General features: G+C 50.3%; 1 protein-coding gene across 3 annotated transcripts in view; it reads left to right on the top strand.

Annotated features, from left to right (window-relative positions):
- Positions 1 to 26,515, top strand: part of FKTN (fukutin) — a 534,769-nt gene extending 508,254 nt beyond the window's left edge. For 2 of the 3 annotated variants that reach the window (XM_069630830.1, XM_069630831.1), the window contains one exon: positions 25,833 to 26,515. In XM_069630830.1, the coding sequence (XP_069486931.1) occupies positions 25,833 to 26,046 (214 nt within the window). In that variant the 3' untranslated portion in view covers positions 26,047 to 26,515. The remainder of the gene's footprint in view (positions 1 to 25,832) is intronic. The other variant, XM_069630832.1, reaches the window with a different exon arrangement.
- The last annotated feature ends 1,361 nt before the right edge of the window (positions 26,516 to 27,876 follow it).

Raw genomic sequence — 27,876 nt, 5'->3', positions numbered from 1 at the left:
ATCTGTTAACCAACACACATCAGCTGGGAAATCAGTAGGCAGACATTTATATCACCGGTCTCCAAACCTGCTGACATATATGAAGAGAAAGTAGCAGAGAGGTGTGGTGGATGTTAGGTGTTTGTGTATGGAGTTAGAGGTGCAGAGTAGAGCATGGGGGAATGGCACATTTAGAAAAAGCTGAGGTAATGAAGGAAAGGAGTTGGGGGAGAGAGAGAAGGCAAACCGAAGGAAAGCGTGTGGCAGAGAGGAAAAGAGTGAGCTGAGTTGAAGGGGAGGAAGAGCGATTGGAAGAGATGAGGAAAAGAGCGGAACGGAGGTGAAGAAAAGAGCGAAAATGGTGGAGAGGAGGAGAGAAGGATAGTGGAGGAGAGAAGTGATTTGTAAGAGGTAAAATGAGAGGAGGTAATGGAGTGAAATAGAGATCACGGGGAAGAGGCACATACTCTTACGTCCTGTCCCCTTTCCTCCATACTGCATGGGTGTCCCTTCAAAGGGTCGGAAGACGGAACCTTTTTCACCAGAAAAAACCTTCTTCCACTTTAAATTTAGAGGCGCGTGGGGGTGCGGCCCTGGAAGCATGCACTGCCCTGACTCCGCCCTCCGGCAGCAAACCTCATTCCCCTTTTCCGCGTCGACGGGAAAGGGTCGAATTCACCAGCGCTTCTTATTTGGCTTCGGCCATGTAATTCCACGCGCGGATACTTCTTTTCTGTCTTTTTGTCGTTTTATCATTCAGGTACTCTGTCCTCCGGTGTCATGCTCCTCCCCGGCGCATGCCGACTTCTACAGGGTTCAGCAGGTGTCCATCCTGCGACGGGCTCTTTCCAACTAAGGACCCCACACCCTCTTCCTATTTCGTCTTAGCCCAGACCACGGCTGGCAACTGGCAAGCAAGTACCGCGTGCAACGCGCTCTCCTTGAGGTCTCTGAAGAACAGACTAGCCAGGTGGATGGAGCTCTTCCAGAGATCGCCTACAGAGGACCTAAACTACTTTGTCTATCATCGATCCAAGCCCAAGATAGGGCCGCTCTTTTTCAGCGCACCCCGCAAGGACTCGCCCGCGTGGGAGGGACCGCTCAGGTCCTCATACCAGCACAAGTCCCGAGGCTATATCAACTACCGGCCGGCAGGCCGAGGGGTCAGTTGACAGTGTCGAGGGGCCACACCCTAATACCGGCAACATGTCAGAGGGGGCACCTTTACGCAGATACCAGCAGATCCGCTGAGAGCAAAACACCTACCAGGCCTCAGCCTGAGGAACAGGGTAGGCCCCATGATCCACACTCAAGAGTCCTGGACGGGGCGCAGCCCAATGAGCCGAGCAGGCATGTGGAAGGCAATGCGACAAAATGGCAGCAGTGCCAGACATTCCAGACATCCGCCCGACACCACACCAAGGCAGGGAGCAAGTGGAGGAACGGGTGTCTAGGTGGCACTGGTGTCAACCAGGTATGTGGCCTACTGTTAAGTAAGATTTTCACAGAACTGGTAAATCTTCCTGACCTGGGTAAATCTTCCTGATCTGGGTCAACCCCAGAACTTTTGCTTTACTAGTGGGAGATTTTTCCTTAATACCTCAGTGAGTGGGAACCTCTTTCCACACTCACAGAATCTTTAACTCTTTTTATGGGTGTCATTTTTAAGACTTTCCATAGTGTCTTTTTAACGTTATCCTCTTTAACAACCTATTGGAAATATGTGCCTGTTGTTGCTGGGTTACCCTAGGGGCTCCCCTTTTAACTTTCTTTTGCTAACCTTGAGAGAACTACAGTTCTCAAGGGTAGAAAGGATCTTTGGATCCCTTTTTACATTTTGTTAAGTGAAACCGGCACACCCCACCTTTATGCTGCGTGCTGGGAAGATACAATGTATCCCCTTTCACACTAAAATTGTAACAATTCTGTTATAGGGAGAAGCTTACCTTCAATGGCTGGTGGCAGTGATACCTTGTAGTAATTTGGTGCACCTTTACTGTGGGGTGTGTTCACAGCTGCAGTAAAGGCACCTAAGGGTGCACATTTTACCAACATAGCCTGTCTTCTTTTTTCGCTATTGAAGTGTTTTTTGTCGTCTCTTGTTCCTTCCCCTGACATCCAGGGCAGGAAATTCCTGTGTGTGATTTTTATGTTCGGCGGGAGTCCCCTGGACTCCCTGCCCAAGCTCCAGTCTGTCTGTGAGGGAGGAGTCCTTTGTCTTACGCCTTGCTTGAATGGGGACAAATCCCAGTGGGGGCTGGCTGTCCTGATTGGACAAGCAGACCACCCCTTCTTTAAAATGCGGGGAGAGAATGCAGAGGTTGGGCTGTAGTTCCTGATAAATACTGCGAACATGGAAGCTGAAGAAATGTCGGCCACTGGAACCGAAACCGAAGAGGAAGATGAAGGAAACACTGCTGAAATGATTTCCAGCGACCGGAGAGCCTGTTGTGTAGCCAGAGCCTGCTGTAGCCCTTCCTTCTAATCAACGTGGGGACTCCGAAAACAACGACCCAGAGCCTGGTGTGAGACACTGGACACAAGAAGACCTTCTTTTTGAGCCATCCTACGTGTTGCTGCGACCTTGCGCTGTTGCAATACCCCAATACCTTGGGACCTTAAGCCATCATGCGGTGCACAGTCTTCCGAATTCCGAATCTCGCTGAAACTCCGTGGGCATCCTGGTGGATCTCCAGAGACACAAATCAAGTCCAAAAAGTCCCCTCAACAGAGTGCTGGACCTTTGTAACAATGAGAATTCAACCGCGATTTTCTGTCTTCTTCTGTGCTTCTTCTTGAAAAGGCGCAAAATCCGCAGAACCGCATTCAGCCGCGAGGGAAACTTTGCCCACAGTCTTCTTCATGGATCCCTGCTGCAGAGTTCCTTCCACGGTCTTGTTTTCAGTCACCACAACAAGGAATCCACTGACTGGGAATTTGGCTGCAGACTCTGAAATCGTCCTGCTGCAAAATCTTCTTCAATGCTGAGGTACTGTGTTGGCTTGGATATGTATTTGCCTTAAGTCGGTTAGGATTTCTGTGTAGCTGTGGGTCATCTTCTGTGATGGGGAGCCCTCTCATCCAGTGCACCCAGTCCCACTGCTAGAATCCTGCTAGGGTGTCTTCTGCGAAGCCCCTGGACCCTCTTTTAACTCTAAAGTAGAGTACTCACCTGTTTTCCCAGTTTTCATAAATAACTGTGACTTTTGCTACTAAAGAACCTATCCTGATACTGCCTGTTGGTCACTAGTCCTAGTGACCCCCCTTCTGCCACTGAGAACACTCGTGCTCCAAGAATAAGGCAAATACCTTTACGGATTTGACCTTTTGCCTAGAAAAGAAAATAAGTGTGTAAAAGTGACTCACTTTTAAAGAGTTGGTTGGTAACTGTAATTCTAAGAGGGAACAGCTACAAAATTTCTTACTTACCTTGGATGTGTGATGCACTATTCTTAAAAGTATGGTTAACATCTTTTCTTCCTTAGCAACTGTTTTGCCAGTCTAATAGAAAGTAGATGTGAAGGTATTTTACTCTCCTGTGATTAGGTTGTGCCTCTTCCCAAAAGTAAAGTGTTGGTTTCACCAGACTATTCCTGCAGGGTAATTGTATGAGTGTCCTCCAACTGTTGGTACCACCAGATTAGTCCTGTTAGGATAATTGTATGAGTGTCCCCCAACTGGGTCTTGCTTCCCCTGACTTGCTGCTAGCCTGTCCAAAATAAGTCTGTATGAGGTTGTTGCCTATCTAGAATAACTTTGAGTCGTTCAGTAAAGTATGTGGGTTTTACTATAAGTTACAAGGGTTACTGCTTATCTGTATCTGTATTTCACTGATTTCAAAAGCACCTGTAATTGAATATTACATCCTTAGGTTTTACTCACCTAGTATAACTTTGTGTTATTACAAAAGTACTTCTAGGTTTTTGCTGCACCTAGAATATGTGTTCCACTATTCACAAAAAGTATATTGTCCAGTTTATTGATTAAGTGACTTGTACTAGGTGTCAGTGCATAACTGGTAGGGTCTACTGCTCTTGCATTACTGAATGTAATTGTAAAGTAACCATTGGTTGTTCCTCCCCAAGAATAGGTGTAGCCTATATTGAACGTGTATGAAAAGGTTTTGACTTTCGTAGAACTACTGTTCGGTATTTCAAATAAGGTCTATACTTGGGTCTGTGTGCCTGCAAGTATCGTGTTGTGTTTTTCTATTGTGATGTCATATAATGTGTTAGTGCTTACATAGTGTTTCAATGTTTCTTTGGACCATTTTTATTACAATTTCATGTATACTGATTCTACAGCCCTCTCTCCCTCCTAAAATAAGCATGGCTGTTCTGTCTGCGCTACCATGTACTCAGGTGGTAGAGCCTTCTACTAAGAGTGGAGTCTGTACTGCCTCAGTTGAATGATTTTACTAAGCCCTTAATTGGACTTCATAAAAACTGTCGTAACATCTACAGCCTACCCTTCATATGCGCAAGGCAGGTTCCCGCTGCATCCCTATGGGCAGGGCATGCAACGGCTCCAGCAGCCGAATGCTACCCCGTCAATATCGCCTACCACTCCGGCATGCGAGGACAGTTTTTTTTAAAGGTTCCTCGGTCTCATGAAATCTCCTCGGATGGGGGACATCCTCAGGGACGTGCTCCCAGTACTGACGCCCCTGGCCCTGGTGCAGCCTCAGCCGCTTGTGAGGCTTCCCAACCGATCGTGCAGGCGGTTCCTTAACAGCCTCTGGCTCCGGTATCCACTCCCCAGCCTTCGGCCCCCAGTACCCCTCCACTGGTGCCGGACCTACCGGGGCTTACTTAGGGGCACACAGATGAGGAGGAGGAGGACCCCGACACACCGTCGTCAGCCAAGGCTGCCAGAGTACTTGGGCCTTCTTCATCCTGAGGTGGAGCAATCAGCAGAGGGGGGTCCTCGCAGAAGTCCTCATGCTGCGTCCCACAGCAAGAACAGGGATCCCGATGCAGAAGGACGTAGTCGCCTTGGCCAAAAAGGGTTGGCTCAAGCCCCATTCGGTCCAGCTGGTAAATCAATGTCTGGACGCCAATTACATGCAGATGGAGGGGGATACACTCTTGCTATCGTCCCACCATCAGCCACACTCTTTGGTGATCTCTGCGGCATCACTATACTCCAAGCCGCAATCGTCCTCGGCCTCTTCCCCCACGGCGCTGTTAGGCAAGGAGGAGAAGATCTTGGAGGCGTACGGTAAGAAGCTGTATTCTAACACGTCCCTACATCTTTGTCAAGCCAACGCAGATGCCATGCTGGCTGCCGTTAACCAGAGGCTTTGGCGAGAAATTGCAGACTTCCTCCCAGAGCTTCCGGAGCAGAGCCAATCACGTTTCAAGGCAGGACTGTCGATGGCCAAGATAATGGCTCAAGACCTCATGGAGTCCACGGTGGCCCACATCGACACCTCTGGTCGGGCCATCTGCATTGCCACAGACATGAGAAGAACAGCCTGGCTCTGTGCGACTAAATTCAACGTAGGCGTCCAGGAATGCGTGTTAGACCTTCTGTTCGAAGGGGGTGACCTTTTTCACTCCACCACGGACGAGGATTTGGACAAAAAGAAAAGCAGCTCACAAACGGCCAAGTCTTTATCCATCCTTACAAAGACCACTCCCAAAACTTACACCCAGTCACAGCAGCGCTCTGACAAGGGATGTACATACGAAGGGTTCCGCAGCTTCCAAGAGCAGAGGGCCAGGCAGCCTGACCATTTGCCGACACAGCATCAGCGCAAACAACAAAAAGGGGGAGTGGGAGTAAGGGCTTTTTCCAGTTCCCCTCCTCTGCAACAACCTCAGAGGGTAAGAAGGCATGGCACGCCCCTCCCGGTCCACATGTCTCAGTGGGGGGGCAGGCTCGCTTTCCATGCACATTTTTGGTGCCCGAATTTTGCGGACCCCTCGAACCTCTCTGTAGGATCCACGGGGTACCGCCTCCCTATCCCAGCCTCTCCTCCCTCTTCCCCTCCATGCCCACAGGTTGGGACAGCAACTCTTTTAGCAGAGATCCGGGCGTTTGTCGAGAGCCATGCAGTGGAGGAAGTCCCAGCGAGGCTTGGGCTTTTACTCCAGGTTTTCGCCATTCAGAAAAAGAACCAGGCGGGCCTGAGAGTTGTGCTGGACCTTTCAACCCTCAACCTCTCCCTACCTGTACAAAAATGCAAGATGGTTACGCCAGCTTTGATAGCAGAGTCATTGTGCAAGGGAGACTGGATGTGCTCTCTGAATCTGAAGGATGCGTACTTGCACGTCCCGATCTGGCAGCCTCATTGTTCTTTTCTATGATTCAGGATCATGGGCTACCATTTCCAATACAAGGTGCTTCCTTTCAGCCTCAACTCGGCCCCCAGGGTCTTTACCAGGCTAACGAATACCGTGGAGGCCCTCCTCAGGTCGTAGGGCCACCACATCTACCCGTACCTCGACTGGCTCGTCAGAGCGACATCTCCTAAAGCGGTGCACCACACTTCCCACGCTCTCATGAACACACTGCACAAGCTGGGTTTTTCACTAAACCTCAAAAAATCGCAGCTGCAGCCTACGCAGAGACTGACCTTGGGCCTCATACGGGACACGTGCTGCGAAAAGGTTTTTCCTTCGGAGGACAAGATCACGGCCATCAAGAGGGCCACGGCGCACTTCCTCAGCAGAGAAGTGACCTCGGCCTGTTGCAGGTCACCATCACCACTGACTCCTCTCTTGAGGGCTTGGAGGCCACCCTGGACAACCACTGCGTCCATGGCACCTGGTCCCGGCAGGAGCAGGAGTTCCACATCAATTGGCTATAACTGAAGGCCATCTGGCTGGCGCTCAGAGCATTCCTTCCGGTTATCGAGGCCATGGTCGTCCGCATTTAGACTGACAACTCGACCAGGATGTTCTATGTCAACAAGCAGGGAGGTACCAAATCACCCCCACTGTGTAGACAGGCAGTCAGCATGTGGGCCTTGGAGAACAACATCTACCTCATGGCTGTCCACCTGCCTGGGGGATCCAACCTGGAGGCAGAAAGGCTCAGCAGACGGTATCACATAATATTATCCCCACCAAAAATATCGCCGTATATATGGTCGTCGGGAATGCCATAGGCGATATTTTTTGGGGGGGGAACATTTGTGGGAGCGGGGGTTGCAGGGGTGTCCCTCGCACATTTAAAAATAATGCAGGGGTTTCGGGGGTGTCCCCAGCAGGGTCCATGCCTCAATATCGCTGCAAAAATGTTGCGATATTTTTGCATCGCGCAATTTTTGTGAGGATATTAACACATGGAACCCAGCAGACAACGACGAGTGGCAGTTGAACGACCTAGTACTGCAGGAGATCTTCTACGAATGGGGACACCCCCAGGTGGACCTCTTTGCCTCCTGGGACTACAGGAAGTGCCAACTGTTCGCCTCCTGGCAGGGTCAGGGCCCAGGCTCCCTGGGCGATGCATTCCAGATTCGGTGGGACGGAATGACAGCATATCCCGTCCCGCCCACACCTCTGATACACAGGGTGATATGCAAGATCAAGGAGTCTCGCCACCTCAACATCATTCTAATAGCACCGTGGTGGCCAGCCAGGCCATGGTTCTCAGAGCTGCTCAGCCTCTCAGAGAGGCCTCCCATTTGCCTTCCGATCAGCCCAGCACATCTTCTGGCACAGCAGGGGGGCAGGGCTATCCACTCCGCTCCACAGAAACTAGCCCTCACAGCGTAGTTCCTGAACAGGTCACGCTAGATCACCTCATCCTTTCCCAGTCTAATCTAGAGATCATTCAGGGCACCAGGAGCAAGGCTACCAGGGCCCAGTATAAGAGCAAGTGGACCAGGTTCTGCCAGTGTGCAGACTCTAAGGGTATGAGCCCCCTGGCTTGTACCCTAGATGACTTGCTCTCCTTCTCGGCTCACCTCTCCCATTCAGGCGTGCAGGTGGACACTTGCTGCACCTACGTGGCATCCAGGGAGGCTTACAGAAATTCGGAGAAGGAGACCTTTTCGTCTTCGAACCCGATCATCGAGAAACATCTGACGGGACTTTCCAGGCTCTACTCACCCATTAAGAGGACATCAGGCTGGTCCCCATTAAGACGGCCTTGTTAGTCGGCCTCACCTCGGCTCGCAGAATCAGTGAAATCCAGGCGCTGGACGCCTCAGAGCCATGCACTACCTTTCACAAGGATAGGGTAGTCCTTCGGCCACACCCAACATTCCTACCGAAAGTGCCCTCCCCATTCCGTCGGAACGAAGAAATAGTGCTGCCTACGTTTTTTGCTGAGCCCAAGGACAAGGCACAAAGAGTCCTGCACTGCCTGGAAGTCAGGCGTGCCCTGAAATTCTACTTGGACAGGACCAAGGGATTCCGCAAGTCGGACGCACTTTTTGTCACCTTCGACGGATCAAGACCGGTGTATCAGGCCTCCAACGGCCATCCCCCTGGCAGGTCATATGCAGGGCGGCCACATGGCCCACCCTTTCTGCTTTCTGCAAGCACTACTGTTGGGACGCCGGGTCTAGATCAGACGCGGCATTCGGACATGCGGTTCTTAGAAACCTATTTGCTTAAGGAGGGTCTCCTCTCCACCCTGGGGCTACACTCAGTTGTAATTGCCCATGCAGTATGGAAGAAAGGGGATGGGACGTAATAGTAATTATAAGTTACTCACCATAGTGACTAACTTACTCTTTCCTCCATACCTCCCACCATCCTCCCCCTAATATAGCTGTCATTAGGCAATGTTAATCCATTGTCGACACATCTATGGTGACTGAGGTGTGGCGCCGGACGGCAGAGTCAGGGCAGCGCATTCTCCCAGGGACGCACCCCTTCGCGCCTCTAGATTTAAAGGGAAAGAAGGTTTTTTCTGGTGAAAATGGTTCAGTTTCCCGTCCCTTGGAAGGGATGCCCATGCAGTATGGCGGAAAGGGCGCTAAGGATAATTTCTCTCGTTTCTTGTCCAAATAGTGGAGGTGGAAAGAAGTGGGAAAGGACAAAGAGAGGTAGATGAAGGAAAGAGAAGTGAGGGAGAAACAGTCCCCAGAACTTTGGTCCTCAGAAAATCATACATTCGTGGCGAGGTTTTCCGCTAAAATGACCGAATAAAAAATACTGAATGCGTGATTTGGACGAATGTAGGCCGTTCGAAAAATCTGACGGCTGATAAGTTCGACCAAATCACGCATTCAGTGCTGAGGAGTGCGGGGGTGTCCTCTGCACCTTTGCTCACTATAGTGTGAGCGGGAGTTGAGGGATTGTCCCCTGCAGCCCCCCCAAACAAAGGCTGTGGGGGTGTCCCCCGCATCCCCTATATAGTGAGCAGGGGCTGCGCGAGACACCTCTGCAGCTGACCCAAAAAAGGAAAAAAAAGGAAATGACCCTGCAGTGCTGGTTCCCGATCACGGAAGTGAAAGGGAACAGGCATTGCAGGGACAGAGCGAGACGGAATGCAAGGTAAGTAGGGAGGGTTGGGGTGTGGGGTAGCGGTGTGGGTAGGGGTTTGGGTAACTCAGTAATGCTCAGGGGAGAAAAGACCGAAGATTATTTCGAGGAAAAAATAAAAACTTCTGTCTTTTCTCCCCCGAAAATGTTCGCTTCGGTAAATCAACCCCAAATCGGTGGAGAGACATAAAGTTACAACCACATACAACCACAGATCTTGAAAGCTTGCCAGGTGAGGTTCTTGGTGCCCCCAGAAGGGGAAGTCTGATGACCCATGTAGTCTAAGCATTTTCCCAAAGTGGAACCCCTTTCCCCATCACAAGACCTAAGGATACTTGGAGGATGTTCTTGGTAGGGGAGATGCTGACAACCTCAGCGGCAACCATGGAAGGCAAAGCAAATACCAAGAAACAAGTGAGGATGCTGTAAGTCCCAGAAACTTTTTAAGTGACTCCAAGCAAGAAGGCAGACCTTGTTCACGCGAGAGAGATTGAGGACCACCGTTCTAAAGCCAGACGGATTTGTGAAAAATCGAACGCAACTTGACGAGCATAGGCAGACCAACATGTGCCCTTCCCCTTTAAGCATGTGTATGTTGAGCCCGGCTACACGCAATCAGCACAGCCATGCCAAAGCTTCTGCCTCCATGCTCCCTCTGCTAAATTCCTTTCTCTGTGTCTGATGCAGCTTCTTTTTTTGGTTCACTGCTTCCACGCTCATTTTTTTAATGATTTTTTTTTCTCTCACCTCTTCTCTTTTCTGTGTATGCCGGATAAAGCAGGTTTTTCTGTGTGAAGTGTTGCAGGTCCTTTTCGGTGGCAGACCCAAACACTTGTGTTTCAGGCCTCTTCACAGAAGTAGCTGAAGTACTAGCTGGTGCAGTACAATAAGATATTCAAGTCGGGCCCTCCCGATCACCTCAGCAGATAATTCCAAGAAGGCGAGTTGGCCTTTCTTTGTTCTGGCATCCTCAACCAGGCAAATCTTTTCTGGGGATCAACTAGGTTGGGACGGTCCACTTTGAATCTTACATGGCTTTCCACTGTACTACATTAACCTCTTGGAGTCCTCTCCAGGGGCCATCAGTGGACCTCGGTCCAAGTGGATTTCAATTTCTGTTAGGGCTTTTACCGAGGATACTGTTACCAAGGGCATACTATCTCGTACCAGGATCTGTTTCGAGGCCCATCCCGTACAAAGTACCAGGTCTTCGCCTGAAGGCATTTAGGGGCCTTTGGTAGCAAAAGGTTCTAGCACCAATCTCCTTCAAGATGCGCTGCAGCCTTCACAGTCTCCATCCTTTCTCCCCAGCCGTGAACCATGGTGGTAACAGTATCTATCTCGGGCCTGTCACCAGGAGAGGTTTCTGCATAGGCTTCTGAGAAATGGGAACGTGAGATTCCAGCAAGTTGTTACTTATGGCTCCCTCTGGGTCTCTGATGCATCCCCCTTTTTCACCTCGAGTGGAGTGGTCTACTCTGTCGCTCATGGTGCCCCACAATACTTGTGTGCCCAAATGCGCTATTGGGTCCTCAGGAGTTTATCCCCACGACCATTCTTCGAGGGAAGATCGCTTTGTTGAGACATTCCCCGATCTAGAGCACTGGAACCTCATGAGGCAATATTTTAAAGGCCTAATGCGGGAAGTGTTGTCGCCAGATGAAGTTGCGATCATCAGGCAACGTTCTATGAGAAACCTGAAGGTGTCTCACCCTCTAGTCCCCGGGATCTGCCATCAAGGTGGCCAGAACATGGCCATCGCAATTGGATCTAGTTCCTGGTGGTGGACCAGTGCAGGAGGGTCACCTGGATGAGGGGTCCTCAAGGAGTGGAAGTGGGACACCGGAGGGTGAGACGCGGTATTCCCCTTTTTGTAACACCTTTTTCCCGACCTACCCTGTAGGATACTCTACACTGTGCCCCCACACCCCCTTACCGACACAAACACTTACGAACACCAAGTAAGACAACAGGCCAGCACCAAAGCAGATTACCAGACATGGCCCAACACCAGGGTCAGGCAAAGTCAGGCAATTGACCATGATCACACACACCTGACAGGCCTTTCCCTTCCCCACAGGGATAAAAGGTGGAGAACACAAGCAGTATACGAGCAGGGCAGACCCCACAACGAGATAGCTCTCCAGGCACGGCAGTTCAAGAGGAGGAGAAAGGTGGTGAATATCGAAAGGCTGACTAGGAGAGAAGCAACCTTGCCCTTTTCTACCCAGACTCGCGAGACCTAAGCAGAAGGAATCGTAAGACCACGGACAATAGCTCAATTGTTGCAGCAGATTTCAATGGTACATGGAGCGTGTCTACGCTGATAAGCAGGACGAGGGAGACGCCTGCTTTCGTGGTACCTTTCTTGACTCCAGATACAAGGAAAGCCAAGTGGTTCATCCCAGCCCATTGAGTCGAGGGGTGTTAGGGAGAATTCTCTTATAAGGTTAATTTCCCAAACCCAGTGACTCCTTTTGAGGTTTGTTTTTTTCTCCTGCTAAGAGTGAGACTCTTTTACTCCCACTCTTAGGCATGATTTGAGGTATGCCTCTGACTTGTTTTGTACTTATGGGCTATGGGGTTTTCTTTTTACTCCATAGGGTATCATCTATTTTTTGTGAATGTGTTACACAGCACCCTCAGTGCAGTAACACAGGGGTGTCATAGTGACCCCCAAACATAGACTCCATACCCTGGGACTGACTACTGTCTCCCAGGGCATCTAAAGTCACCATTGACTTTACTATTCCTAAATTATGAACAGAACTAGTACACACCATCATATTGTGGAAGTACTGGAAGTGGTTAATTATATTGCCCCTGGGTCTGTTTTCAAGAGGGCACTGTCCAGTCCCCCCTTGTCGAGTTTCTGGCTGGTGGCAGTGGTTACCACGCAAAATATTCCACCAGAATATTTCCTATGGGATTTTCCCATTGATTTTAAACGCACCACTTTTTGGTGCAATGTTAAAGATGCCGCTGGTTTATTTATTTAATATTAAATTCACGGTTGGGTCTTTTTGCCAGAACTCTTTTCTAAAATGGCGTTCGTGTCCGTCTCTGTAACTCTGACCAAGGTCGAGCCCTTTGTTCCACTTTTTGGCGGGCTTCTCCACAGAAGCCCTCCAAATGGTGCCACTCTGTCTGGGTTCCGCAGGATGTGTGGGGAGTGGAATTGGCACCCTGGACTGCGTTGCCTTAGCAACTCAAGTCGCACTCTATTCTGATTGGTACAGTGGTGAGCCGCCCGGCTCACCACTTAGCATGTGTGAGTGACAGCTAGGCTGTTGAATGGGGGTTTTTCTGCATAAAAGCAGGGCTTTTGGGACTGGAACTTCAGAAATCGCCACAGGACCTAAGAAATCCGAAGAGGGAAGAAGCTGAGCCATCTGCAACAACGACACCACCGGTGGAGCCCTGCTGCAACGACCTCACCACTTTCCCGACGACAAGAGGAGATCTTCTGCTGGAAGAGTCTTCTCCCTCTGAGCTGGTGGGATCAACCAGTTCGCCACTTTGCCTTCCAAAGACGTCTCTTGGTCGACTCGCCCGTGCCAAGCACCCCAGCGACCGGATAGCCAAGCTTCACCACTTTGACCGCGAATAAAATGAACGCACCTTTTACCAATGAGCTCCGCGGCTGGTCTCTTCCCTGGGCAGTGCAACGACTACAAGGTTCCTCCTCGACGAGATCTTCTCTTCCCCTGGTCGAATCCACGACTTGCATCCACTGCCAGGAACAACTGCCGCCGCTGGAGCTTCCTCACTCTTTAAGGTACTGTGTTCCACCTGGCCTCCCTTTCTTCGGATTGCTAAAGGTGACCCTTAACTCCTTGGCTTTCCAACTGGGTTGGCTCCAGACCTTCTAACTTTACTTCTTGAATCACCCCATCCTCTTTTGAACACTCTGCAAAGACTGTTAGTGCATTTTAAACCGTGTGATCCTGGGCACATTTCGCTTTGCTCCATTTAAAGTGGGCCTGGCCTATGAACTTTGGCTCTACAGTGTATACTGCCTTCACTGACTTGCTTTGGACTTGTTGGGAACTGTTTTATTTTCATGCTCTGCCTTTTTCTCCCCTTTAACCTAATTATTGGAGTGCCATCTAAGTTACGCGCTCACCTCTGTTTTGACAAAAAGTGGTGTTTTAACTTAGACTTGTCTAGTAATTGCTAGGGGGGGTGTAAATACTTTTCTGATTGTGTTTTGAACTTGCTTTGACTTATAGTGCTAGTGTATTTTCTAAAGTGTGTGTTAAATAATTATATACTTTTGATACAAAGCTCTGGTCAGTGTTTGCTTGTTCCACTGTGTTTTTAGCCCTATTGTGTATACTCTATATACTGCCTTACTCTTCTTGAGAGAAGACTTGACTGCTCAGCCACACCTACCAGGTAAATCTGGGTGGTGCAGACTGCTACCAAATGGGTTTACTGCTTACTCCTGTAGTCCTAAATCTTTTGCAGTGTTCCCCAAGGGAACTGCACAGGATTCTGCCTAACAAGGGGAGGACCAATAGGAAACCAAAACTGTGTTAAATGAAAGTCGCAAAGTGGCACATTGAGAAAAGTTCAAAGAACTGTACATTGTTAAGGGAAGACCAGCTGCAGAGGGAATCGGCGCTACGTGGGTGCTCACTCGAGACACTCTGGTTAATCCCATGTTGAGTGAATTACTGACACCACAAGGCCGTAGATGAACTGCCAGAAAGGTCAAAGTGGTCATACAGGGATCAAGCAAAATCCCTGTACAGTCAAAAGTCTTTGACCGACAAACTGTTGAGAAAGCTAGGGAAGTAAATCCAGCATCAAAAGAAACAAAAGGAAAGAGTGATCCGGAATGAGGGTTGCCTATAAAGAGGGGCAAAGTCTAAAGTCCGAAGAAACAGTGTGTTGACAAAAGTGAACCCGGCAGAGGGAGGTCCACGAGAAACTGTTTTAAAAGACATTTGCTAAAGCCAGAGTGAATCCAACAGGAGGGAGGCAAAAGTTTGAAAAGGATCGAAGCCCAGAAGAGGGAGATCCAGAGGTGAGAAGCCATCACCCCAACGACACGTAAAAGCAGTTGAGAAGTTACTTTTGAATATATGCTGGAGTGAATCCGACGGGAGGGAGGCTGATATTCGGGGAGGAGTCTGAGCCCAGAAGAGGGGGACCCAAGAGTGAAGATTCATTCCCTCAAGTGTAAAAGGAAAATAACTTTTTGCTTTATTATTTTTGGAACTTATCAGGCCCTCGGAAGCACGAGAATTAAGCCCTGAAGGTGCTGATATTCATAGGAACTGTTTTGGGATCTAAGCCTGGGAAAGGGGGAGTCCAAGGGTGAAGAGTCATCACACACCGAACATTTGAACTGAACTTTTTGTATGTTATTTGGGAGCCTATCAGGTCCTCGAAGGCAAGAGACTTCACCACTGACAGCCCTGATACCTGAAGCGGAACTGTCCTCTCGTGCTGGGAAAGCTTGAGCGTGTTCTGTGTTCAGAAGTCCCATCTTGTCCTGTGCTCAAAACGTGGGGAAGGGAGACCCCCCAGCTACCGCATCTTGACTTTATTTGTGAACACTTCTTTCTTTTTTTGTGACTCCTATCCCATGATATTATATATGATATCATATGATATGATATGGCATTAATAACGCGCCTATCCACAAGTGTTTCAAGGCACGACGAGGCAAGTGAGGGGAACAAGGGGAGGACGGGCAGCGATCCTACTAGGCCAGGTGTCATTCAGATCGCGCAAGTGCATGGGAAGGGGGCTGGGACAGTGCAGTACATGGGAAGATGATAACAATAAGTAAACGGCCAGCATGTGACAAGTGCATGTGTAAGTGCGGGCATCCGGTGTCAAGGGCTGGTAAGGGGACTCTAGGGATACAGAACAGTCCTCAAGTGCGGGGGTTGCCAGGTGGGCAGTGCAGGCGTGTGACGCTGGCGGCGGAAGGACCTGGGCCCAAGATCAGAGGGTGTCCAGGGAGCCAGTGCACTTCCGGTTACAGCCAGGAGGTAGCCAGTGCACTTCCGGTTACAGCCAGGAGGTCAGCAGAGAGGAGGAGGAGAAAAAGCAGAAGCAAAGAGAAAGGTTTCGAGGTGCTTCCGGAACCAGAGATGGTTCTCCTCAAGTTTAAGGGAGGCAGGGAGGCTGTTCCAGATGGAGGCCCTAGCCGAAGAAAGAGATCTACCACCAACTTGTTGCTTGGAGAAGCGACTGACCCTGGGGGAGTTGGAGGCGGATGAGCGAAGAGCTCGAGAAGGAAGATATTTAGGAAGAGAGAGTTGAAGGTATTGAGGCCCCAGAAGACCTTGTGAACGATGCAGAGGGTTTTTAACTTAATCCTCGCAGCCACTGGGAGCTAGTGCAGAGATTTCAGTCCTGGAGAGATACAATCCCTGGGCTTGAGGCCAAGGACAAGTCTTGCAGTCCTGTTCTGGATAAGATGCAGAGGGCGGAGAGTAGCAGGAGGCAGATTTAGAAAGAGGCTGTTACAATAGTCCAGTCTAGTGAGAACCAGAACTCTGGAGACAGTGAGCTTCTGGGGGAAGGAGAGGAAAGGAAGAATACCTCTGAGGAGGTGCAGCTGGTAGTGTGACTTCTTAGAGACGTCAGAGATGTGAGGAGAGAAGGAGAGTTTGAAGTTGAAGATGACCCGAGGTGTTTAGCTTCACAGGTGGGAGCAGGAAGAGGGCCAAGAGAGGCCGACCAGAAAGCTACAGACATTTGGTATCTAGTTGTAAGGATTGGCAATAGGTTTCTCCAGCATGGGGTCTGGCATGGATTCACATGCTCATGAATATTCCCCGTCAACAGGCCGGGAATCCTCAGTATAGAAAAAATCAGTATCGGTTTCGTTTCTGATCTGTCTTTCTTAGTAGTAACCAATCACTGGTCTCTGGGTCATACTGCCCCCAGCCAATGACTGCCCTCTCCCTAAGACCCGCCCCTGGCAGCCATCCTCAGATTTTTACCGCACGTTCAAGTGTTGGGAGTCCTCGTGCTGTAGCTCTCGAGCTTTTGCTGCGTTTTCACGCTTTTTTCAGGAGATTTTCTCTTTTTCGGTTAAATAGAGCCTCAAGCTCCACCGTGTCTACATCCGATCAACGGGGATCCGTTTCGGAGTTTCTACGCCCCTCAAGGGTGAAGATTTCGTCGAGTTACGCTTTTGGAGGATTCCAGAAGTTCCGAGGCCTACCCCGGTCATGGCCCAGGAGAAAGGAAGCTCGACGCCCGGGAAGCTGTTCAGGACCTGCCCTGGATGCCAGCTTCAGAACGTTTTCAAGGAGGACGAGCATTCGTTATGCCTCCACTGTCTCCATGAGGACAAGACGTTTTGTGGAAACATGTCAGAGCGGACCATGAAGGATCGCCACCTCCGTCTCGCCAACTGGCTGGAAGGTAAGAGCCCGCCAGGCGAGAAGAAGAAAAAGAAGTCTGAGCGGTCTTCTAAATCCTGTGAGGGTGCCCCGGCGACGGGGGCCCAACAAAAGGCTAAGCACCGCGAGTCCGCGGGCACCGGGAGCGCCGAACGGTCGGGCTCCTTGGCTGCCAGGCAGGGTGCATCCTCCCCGGCGCCATCGACCACGAGCCAACGCTCTGGCTCGGGTAAGAGGAAGTCCAAGAACCTGGCGAAGCTTCTGGAGAGGCCCCGGTCGATCTCGAAGATTCCGGCAGAGGGGGAGCGAGGCTCAGACCCTCCCCCCAAGGTGAAGGCCCCAGGGGTACAGGAGGTGACGCTGGCCTTAATTCACCCTGCTAAGACCTCGATTGAGGATGTCGTCGCGGCCCTGGCTCAGCCTGTGGAGGCTACACCAGTGGAGGCGCCCTCAGGAACCAGAGTCACCCTGCCACCGCAGAGGGTGTCGTCTTTCAGGCCCATCGAGAAGACCCCCACGAAGTCCTCGTTGGAAAGGGTGGGGGAGGGGCTGGTGGCCATCGTGGATACGGACACGACCTCTGAAGAGGAGCTCATCCAAGTCGTGGAAGAGGCCTAGCCCATCGGGAGGGATCCCGACGAGGGCGACGACGATAGCGACGGTGTCGCAGACAAGGCTCCTCAAGAGCCCTCGCTCCCGTCGTTTCCGGCGCCACAGGACACCTCGGCAGCCATTTTGTCAGCCATTCGGTCCTTATGCTCGGAGATAAGGACTAGGTTGCCCCTTCCCCTGACGGAGGTACCTGAGCCAGACCCGATGGGGGAACCGGAGCCAGGACCTTCGGAGAGTCCACCGCTTAAGAGGAGGAGGATGCATCCTAGGCCACCTCTCCCGCCTCTGCGGCCTTCTCTGCCTTCCCCCCGGTCTACTACCCACAGGGATGATACAGGCATGGACACGACTTCGACAGGTACGGATGACGACGGAGGCGACGACGGGATGTGTCCCCCGTCACCCCCTGCCCGGGCGTCCCCGCCCGACGAGATTGGATCCTTCCATGCCATGATTTCCAGGGCATCCGAGCTCTTCCAGCTCTGCCCCGAAGAAAAGAAGGAAGGGTTCCTTTACCAACGGCACGAGGCTAAAAGGAAGACGGTCCTCGCCATACCGCTTCTTTATGACATCGGGGATGAAGGGCTCGCCCTCCTCAAGAACCCTGCCACGGCGCCTGCAAAGAGGGACCGGTATGAGAAGAAGTACCGGGTCCCCGACGCTGCCCCCTTGTGCCTTAGGGTGCAACCTACCCCGGATTTGGTTGTTTCGGCGGCGGCCAAAAAGAAAGCGGGGGGGCATCGGCCTCGACTTCAACCTCCCCGCCGGACGGCGAGGGTAGGAAGCTGGATGCGATGGGACGACGGGTCATCTCATCTGCAGCGACGACCATCAAGGCGGCCAATGCCCTGGCCATCGTAGCCCGCTACGACAGGGAGTTGTGGTTCAAGATCGCCCCTCTGTTGGACTTCCTTCCGGACGCCAAGAGGGCTGAGGCCCTGGAAATCTTACAGGAAGGTGAGATTGCTTCGGACCACACCATTACGGTGGCTATGGACATCGCCGACACCGGTTTCCGTCAGTTGGGCAACAGCGTTTGCCTGAGAAGATGAGGATGGCTCAAGGCGACGGATTTCCGCCAGGACGTACAGACCAAGGTTTTGGACATGCCCTTCGATGGGAACAACCTGTTTGGCAAGGCGGTTGATGAGTCCCTTCAGGCGATTAAGACGGACACGGATACGGCCCGTGCACTGGGTGTGCTCCAACAGCGACGGCCGTCCTTTCGGAGCTCCGGAGGCAGACAGGGTGCCTCCCAGGGAGCCAGCAGTAGCTCCTCTACGTAGCATCAAGCGGCAAGATCTTCGTCGCAGGAGGCCTACAGGGGACGCGGCAAGTCAGGTGGATCCCGCCGTCGTCGCCAAGGTGGTCAAGGAGGCAAGGCGGCCTCCAAGCAAGATTGAACCGACCGTCGGGTCGGGCCCCTGCCGAAGCACCCCGGTGGGAGGCCAGCTGACGAAGTTCTTCGGCGTGTGGGAGTCCATCTCCACCGACCGTTGGGTGCTTGGCGCCCTGGCCCTGGGGCACGCCCTCGATTTCCAGAAGAAGTGCCCCCGCATTCCTTCCCGTGGCCAGGAAGGAAAATCACGTCCCTAAACTGCTGTTGGAAGTAAGGTGCTCAGAAAAGGTGCCATCGAGCTCGTTCCAAAGAGGCTTCGGGGCTCCGGAGTTTACTCAAGGTACTTCCTCGTAAAGAAGAAGACAGGAGGATGGCGTCCCATCCTGCACCTGCGACGACTGAACAGGCACATCAAGGCACAGAAGTTCCGGATGGTTACCCTCCAGCACGTGCTGGGACAGCTGGAGGAGGGCGATTTCCTGTCGTCGTTGGGCTTTGAGGATGCGTACTTTCACATCCCTATTCTAAAGAGACACCGAAAGTTCCTCGAGTTCGTGGTCCAAGGGCCGCACTACCAGTTCAAGGCCCTCCCGTGCCTAACACCTGTGGCGGCGCGGCTGCGCCTACAGGGGATCCACGTCTACCCCTACCTGGACGAATGGCTCATACGAGCAAGGACAAGGGAGCTCGCCATAGAACATACTGCGAAGACCATCCAGCTGCTCACGGACCTGGGATTCTCCATCAACTTTCCAAAATCCAACCTGGTCCCGTCGCAAGTCGCCCTGTTTCTGGGAGCACAGCTCGACACAGTGGCGCGACTGGCCTCTCCGTGGGAGGAAAGGATCAGGACCATCCTGGGAAAGGTCCAACGTCTGCTGGCCACGGACATGGCAGAGTGAGTTCAATCAAGTCCCTCCTCGGAATGATGTCCTCCTGCATTTATCTCGTGCGACACTGCAGACTTCGGATGCGGCCCTTGCAAGAATTCCTCGACGCCCACTGGATCCAGTCGACGGGCAGCTTCGAGGACAGGATCCCGCTCGACGAAGCATTCCGTCAGGCGATACGATGGTGGGGTTCCCACTCTCATCTGACGGCGGGAACAGGTTTCCTAGCCCCGGCCCACCAGGTGACGGTGACGATGGATGCCTCCCTGGAAGGTTGGGGAGCGCACACCGGGGATCTCCACGCGAGAGGCCTTTGGCTCCCGGAGGAGAAGACACTCCACATCAAAATCTTGGAGCTCCGTGCAGTGTTCCGGGCCCTCAGCTCTTTCCTCCCGTCCCTCAAGGGCAAGGTGGTGAGGATCTTCACCGACAACACCACCACAATGTTTTACATTCGGAAGCAGGGCGGAACCGGATCCCCTGCCCTATCCAAGGAAGCCCAGGATCTGTGGCATTGGGCCATCGCCCAAGGGATGTTTCTGGTACCCTTTCATCTGGCAGGGATAAAAACACCATTGCCGACTCACTCAGCAGAGAGCTGCGCTCGTGCCACGAGTGGGAACTGCGCCAGGATCAAGTGGATCGACTCTTCCGACGATGGGGCGAACCCCAGATCGATCTCTTCGCGACGGCGGCGAACTCCAAGTGCCGGAGGTTCGCCAGCAGGTTTCCCCAGCCGAGGAGCATGGGCGATGCTTTCTCGTTCCCCTGGGACGGCCTATTCCTTTATGCATTCCCGCCGTTGCCGTTGCTACTCCGGCTCGTCAACCAGCTCAAGAGGTCCCGGTGCAGGATGATCCTCGTCGCACCGGCGTGGCCGAGACAGATCTGGTTCCCGGACCTTCTGGACTTGTCAGCGTCCACACCAGTCAAGCTGCCGACAGACGCGGATCTTCTCTCCAGAGAAGGAGGCGCCATTCTTCATCACAAACCAGGGTCGCTGAACTTGCAGGCCTGGCTCCTGCAGCACTAGAGTTTGGAGGATACGACATCCCGGCGAGCTGCAGAGAGGTTCTTGCAAAGGCCAGGGCATCCTCAACTCTCAAGTGCTATGGACATAAATGGAAGAGGTTCTCTGTCTGGTGCCGTGCACAGAAGATTATCCCTCTGCGGATTACGGCCCCTCAAGTATTGCCGTACCTGCTGTCCTTGGCCAAGGCTGGCCTATCTCACGCTTCCATCAAGTTGCCTCTGGCTGCCGTTTCACGTTACACCAGAACTACAGGACGGGCGACCTTGTGGTCTCATCGGCTGGTGAAGGAATTTATGAAAGGACTGTTCCGATCGTGGGAGCTCAACGTGGTGCTGACTAGGCTCATGGGGGCCCCATTCGAGCCTATGCATTCAGTGCCGTTGAAGTTTCTGTCGTGGAAGACAGCATTCCTCGTGGCCATCCCCTCTGCACGACGAGTGGGAGAGATCCAGGCCCTATCTTGCAAGCCTCCATACTTGACTTTTCACGACACAAGGGTGGTGCCGAGGACGCACCCCTCCTTCATGCCCAAGGTGCTGTCGGACTTCCACCTCAACGAGCCCTTGGTGTTGCCAGTTTTCTTCCCGTCGCCTTTGTCGCCGGCTGAGAGGACTCTGCACTCGCTAGATGTAGCTAGAGTGCTGAAGTTCTACGTGGACCGCACGATGAGTTTTCGGAAGACATCACAGCTGTTTGTGAACTTTGGACCTGTGAATCAAGGGAAGGCTCTCTCGAAGACTTGCATTTCCAGATGGCTCTCCGGCTGCATCATGCACTGTCACCGGTTGGCAAACCGACCGTTGCCAGGCTGTCCGATAGCCCATTCGACCAGAGCGATCGCTGCTACCACAGCGTTCCTGTCTGGTGTGCCCCTGCTCGACATCTGCAGGGCTGCTACGTGGAGGTCGACGCACACCTTCACGCGATTCTACTGTGTCAACCGGGATTCCAGGGAGGAGTCCAGAGTCGGCCAGGCAGTGCTGCGCAACCTGTTTGCCTAAGGTGAGCCAGGTGAAGAGGTAAGAGTTGCTTAATGTTGAGTTGTTGTATTGCTTGATATTGAGCCTTTTGCCACCTCCCGTGGTTGTGCATGTGTATACTGCTATGTATTCTTATATTCATGAGCATGTGAATCCATGCCAGACCCCATGCTGGAGAAGGAACAAGTTACTTACCTGTAACTGTTGTTCTCCAGCATGGGTCTGGCATGGATTCACATGCGAACCCTCCCGCCTACCCCTCTGCGGCTCTTCACTTGGTCATACTGCCACTTTACGTGCTACCAAATCTGAGGATGGCTGCCAGGGGCGGGGCTTAGGGAGAGGGCAGCCATTGGCTGGGGGCAGTATGACCCAGAGACCAGTGATTGGTTACTACTAAGAAAGACAAATCAGAAACGAAACTGATACTGATTTTTTCTATACCGAGGATTCCCGGCCTGACGACAGGGAATATTCATGAGCATGTGAATCCATGCCAGACCCATGCTGGAGAACAACAGTTACAGGTAAGTAACTTGTTCCTTTTTAGTATAGGCCCTTTTATTTTGACACCACTAGGACTGCTTTATTGTGCTTTGATGGTTGTAGCTTGCTCCCATCTTAGATTAGGCGTTTTTCCACCCTACCTATACAGTTTAATAAACACCCTTGAACTGTGATCACTTGTCTGTCTATTCTTACCATGCCTTCCTTACCTTACATCTGTCAACAAAGTTATGTTTTTGGAAGTTGATGGGTCCTAATGCCCTGCATTGTCCTTTGTGGAGTCTGGGTCTCTGGGACACTATTTGTCACTTTTTATCAGTGACTTTACACGTCGCCTCCTTGGACACTTTTGCCCTCAGGCACCTGGAATGTGCAATTTCAGAATTAGACTTGGTTGTGCTTGGTTGTCCCATTGGGACAACTCTAGTAGGCATCAACCCTCCTACTTGGGTTGTTCTGGGTAGACTGTTCTCACCAATCCACCTCTGAACTAACTATATGGTGTTGGGGTAGTGCTGATGGCCTGCTCACAGCCACCATAGTCTGAGCCCCACTCCATCTTCGTGGTACTGGTAACGAAAGGAGTACAGCATTCCAACTCTCTTCACCAACCTTCCTAGTACTCTGACTAGCCCGCCCCCCCTAGCCCCCCAGCAGCAGTCCCCTGGTCTTTTACGGGATGCCTGACCTATCAGTACCCCTGTAATACCCTGGAGTTGGCCCCTGGCTCAGCACTCGAGTGACCCTCCTGAGTTTGCCTCCAGCTCTAGTCCTCCTCCTGTTCTCTCTCCACCACATCCTGCTTCCCTCTGTCCCTTCTCCTCTAGCCACTCTCTCCTCTTCCTTCTATACTCCTCCTCCAACCTCTCTCCATCTCCTTCTCTCTTTCAGTAACACCAGCTTTCAGGAATGCATTTCTTTCCCCAACCCAGCTAGTGGAGACCGGTTGGCTTTTATACTGTGGGTTATAGGGTGATTGTGGCAGTGGGTGCTCTGTTGGGCTACCCCGACCTCTCCTGGGTTTCCCTCAACCTGATTGGCCATGAATCCATATGCCCATATCCTTCCCTTGTTGGTAGTGCCTTCCTCACCTTAAGGAGAAGGGTGTTCTACTGGTTTAGTTCATTTCCACCATGTTATGATAATGCAGAAGGATTCTGGTTGCTTCCTAAACCAGTGATCTGCCTGCCAAGTTTGCAAGCAACTGTATCTTTTTTTAACTGAGTACCTAAATCCTTTCTCGGCCATATGTTTTGGTTTAGCATCTGGTCCGTGATCCACCTTGGACTTTGACCGTTGTGCGTTTGCTGCGCTATGACTGCCATTCCATGCATGGACACGCATAACTTAAGTGGCATGTATTTCTGATTCTCGTTAGGTGTGTGTTTTTGCGTTATCTAACCTGGCTCTGGATCCCCCTGCCACCCAACTATCTGTGGCGCTTTGAAACACTATTCTAGCTGCATAACGCCTTATAAATACCAAATATATAACTAACTAAATATGTATGATGCACGTGTTCTCTAGATAGCTTAGAGATCTGGGGATCCCGCATTTCCCACTCCAAGAAGTTGAATCATGGAGTGAGCGTCTCCATCTGGCCCCGAGACCGCTCCAGTTCCACGTTTTTAGTGGTACCCTAGTGACATGAAGTACTCTTGTATTTGTTGAACTTACAAAATCGGCCCTTCAAAATTCTTTGCTAGGAGCTCATGTAGTGGCCGTTTCAAGGAATACAATAACACAGGACAGAAAGCCCTGTTCTTCACGATTTTCTAAAAGGACTTATGTGAAAATACACTTGTCAGAAAACTAGCTCCTGCTTGACGTGGTTCTGTCTAAGCCCGTTCATGTACAAAGTTGAAATGCAAAGTTCTTATTGTGGAAAGTGACTTCTCGTTTGGCAGTCCCATTAGCTAGACAATTAGTTCAGTTCCCAGCCTTACTAGTTAATGAACTTTACATTATACATGTATAGGGGCAAAGTTGATCTGACAACCAATCCTAAATTCACTCCTAAAACTTTTTCCTGGGTGCAGTTAGGTAGATACTACTTTCTGTTGTGAATGCTAAGCATGTGATACTGTGAAATAGATTCCATTTTGGTGAAGAAATAATTACAAACCTTTAAGGGAAATTCTCCAACATGGATGTAGTTCAAAGATTCACATGCGTCCTATCCTCCCACATCTGGGTTTTCAGTCGCGATTGTGCATTAAATAAGTCCTTCACCTATGTGCTATTGTAATCTGATTTAAGTTAACTTTATTCCCTGGGGTGCTTGCTTCCCCTCAATGTCTTTGGGAGGAATATGGACCTACACAATGACATTGATGGGCAGGAAAGGTTTTTGCAAAACGAATCATTTGACTTCCTAGTTATTGAGGCCTCCAAAGCTTGACGACAGAAAATGCTGAACGAGTTAATCTGTGAAATATATTGATGTTCGAGAACTACCCTTACAAGTAAGCAACTACTTCTTATTTTACGCTGGTATGTAGAAGGATAGGTGTGTTGTCTGCTTGGCTGATCATGCCTCAAGTCTTTCTGATCAGCCTTGCTGGAAAGGACCTATGGCTGGACAATCTTCAGGAGGCATCTCATCCATGGCAAGACCTAAGGTTTTAGTGGCCGTGTTAACAGCTGAGAACTGCTGCTGCATCTCTGATAACCCCCAGCAGTACAAGACACCTTTGTATTCGAACCAGGATGGAATTGGTTTAATGTGGCATTGTATTTTGGCCCAGAGCCTTGAACATGTACTTTGAGATCCCAAAGAACTGATGTCTTCACAGAGTTGTGCCGATAAGGCTTTCAACATTCTTGTGGGCTTTCTTAGAGGAAACTGAGATGCTTTTGATTCAGAGATGAATTCATTAATATGGTAATGTCCTTATATAAACAATCAAATGCATGTTGTTTGTCAACAATTCATTCTCTATGTTTCCTCTGTGACAAGCTGGCGCTCTGTGTACCCTTCAACTGTGCTGCTGCACGCTGGCCTACTTTTCCAGTCCCTGTGGGCACAAGTGCTTAGTATGGTTAGTTGCCCACATAAGACTGTCTTGGTTACCTGGATGGAGCGTTTTGTAGGACAGAATCTCTGTGGCTTCTCAACTGCTATGTCTGTAACACATGCTCGGCAACGTAGTGTTTGTGCCATTGCTTTGCCATGCTATTTGCTACTCAGTACCTGGCACAACAGCATGCTCTTGCGATGTCTTCTGTGGCACGTGTCGTCATACTTCCACATTGTCTGTTGACCATGCTGAGGAAATTAAAGGACGGGTTCGCTTCTTGAAAAAAACTTTCTGAAATGTGAATGTTAAAGTGAATTGAACAGCTATTTTTCAGTCAAGTAATTGAATCAATTGATTTTTTGTATCTTACTCTGTGCAACACCCATAGATCAAATTGTGTATTTGCCTGGGTCTGGTTTCACTCTACCATTGATGAGAGAAAGAAGTTCAATTATCTTCCAACTGTTTTTTTATCTTTTAGAAAGTGTCAAATGCAGTTTGATTAAATTAGGAAGTGACCTTTCACCTTCTAGCGCTGACTTTGCAAATGAAAGTTGATGTTGGGAGGTTGCAACTTATTTGGTATGTTGTCATATGCAGTATTCTTTTTTAAGGACTGGCTTCTCATGTCCCATATTTTTATTTTGTCTTAGATATCTGTTTCCTAAATTCACCCTGTGTTGGACTGAATTTCTAGAACTCAAGGTACGAGTGCCCTGTGAAACACTTGGGTACATAGAAGCCAACTACGGAAAGAACTGGGACGTGCCTGTGAAGGAGTGGGACTGGAAAAGCTCTCCACCAAATGTGCGCCCCAACGGAATGTGGCCTGTGGATGAATGGGATGAGGTCATTCAGCTGTATTGAACATGGAAAGACTGTGGAAAATGGCACAAGTCCAACAACGCTCAAGAGTCTGAACAATCTCCCTTCTTATTCATTCATTTCTGTACCTCTCCCAGTCTATGTGCCCTGAAAAGATGCACAGTCGCCGTTTATGACGTTGAATACACAACTAAAAACACTAGCGCATACAAGTGTGCATAGAAAAGCAGATTCTTTTTGTTATAAGGAATGTGAAAACAAAATTGATATCATGCAGGTGAATAATATGCTTATTTATATGTGCTGCCGCCACAGTTACATTTCAGTGTTGGTAAAAATACACCTCGTATGATTCAGTGGCAGCCTGGAGCAATCGGAGGAAATTGTTTCGCAAAAAATGTATCACATGTTATAGAAAGAGGGCAACTTGGACCTTTTTATTTGTATTGGGAGATCTGAGTCCTATGTTCCATTTCTCTATTGTGTAATACATCATTGCTAACTTGCAAAATCGTTTTCTTGGCTCCAATATAACTTACAGGAAGAGGGATTAAGATTGGATATTAGGATAGTATTTACTTTACAAAATCCGTATTATACTTCACATTACTGCGGGCTGCAATAACTGATAAAGGTGCTAACATATTTGGCTTTAAGAGCCGTTATGTAGAAAATCAGGATGGCAGGAAGTCCTCTAATCTCCTACCCGCAGCAAAAGTCTTACAAGCAATAGCATCCCATGCTGACGCTATCCATCGAACACATCTTGCTAAAGTAGGGAAACCAGACAGAGAAAAGGGTTTTCAAAGAGGAGTTAATGTCTAGGGTTTGGGAGAATCTGCAAGGTTCTCATTCCACGTCTCAAGAGTTGATACAAGTTCAGAAAAAAGCAGTATTTAAAACAAGTTATCTTGGTTCTTCTAATTCAGAGGAAGTTGCAATTCTTTGCTCGGCCTATGGTATCCTTCATGATTCCCAAACGTCCCCAGAATGCGTTGTGGAGCAGCATTCATTTTTATCAAAAAGCCCCACATCAAACTTGACTCACACATGCCCATCCCAACTGTCGCTCATTTTCTTTGCTCAGACAGGATTGGTGCTTAGTGTGGCAGATGTGCTTACCATGCCCACTTTGTTTCCCCCCGTGCTTTTCTTCAGAGTTTAATCATTGCTCTTCTTGTGTAGACAGTGCTTTTCTGCCTATAATCTGCATTCCATGTGTTTCGAATACTTGAGGCCATAGCATAGCAATCTGTTTTCACTTGCTTTGTTTGTTGCCGGTTTGACTTTAGAAGTGGGAGAATATTTTTAATTGACTACCAGAGCCTTAATTGAGTAACTCTGCACAAGGAGGAAGGCGAGTATTTTCCCTGGCCATGTGGCTTATTTAACTCAGGTCAGCCTGCTGGGTGGGGCCCAGTGAGCCTCTCCCCTTCGTGGTCAGGCGAATGCAGCTAAGTCAGTTCTAACGTACCCTGAGACTGTTGTAGGGATCGATAATCCCTACAACACCTAGTCCCTGAACGGAAAGGCTCCCTGTAGACTATGTAAAACCTTGGTCAGTCTCTACATGCATCATATAGGTTTCTCAAACCTCCTTTCGGTACAGGGATCTTGCCAGTGATAATTGTTTCCAAATGGCATTCACTACACTCCAGACAAATGCAGTGGAATATGAGAAAAGGTGGCCTCATGGACTGTTGAAGAGGAAGGCCCTTTCAGAGCCTTCTGTAAGTGAGGGTATGCTCTATATGATGTGGCATTTATAACGCGCCTGTACACCAGTGTTTCTAGGTGCGACAAGACAAGGAGAGGGAAACAAGGGAGGACAAAATAACTATCTTACTGGGCCTTGTGTTATTCAGATTGCGC

The sequence above is a fragment of the Ambystoma mexicanum genome, chromosome 6q, assembly GCF_040938575.1.
Source record: "Ambystoma mexicanum isolate Mex_15411 chromosome 6q, UKY_AmexF1_1, whole genome shotgun sequence".
Classification (NCBI taxonomy): Eukaryota; Metazoa; Chordata; class Amphibia; order Caudata; family Ambystomatidae; genus Ambystoma; species Ambystoma mexicanum.
This window is presented reverse-complemented; position numbering and strand designations above follow the sequence as displayed.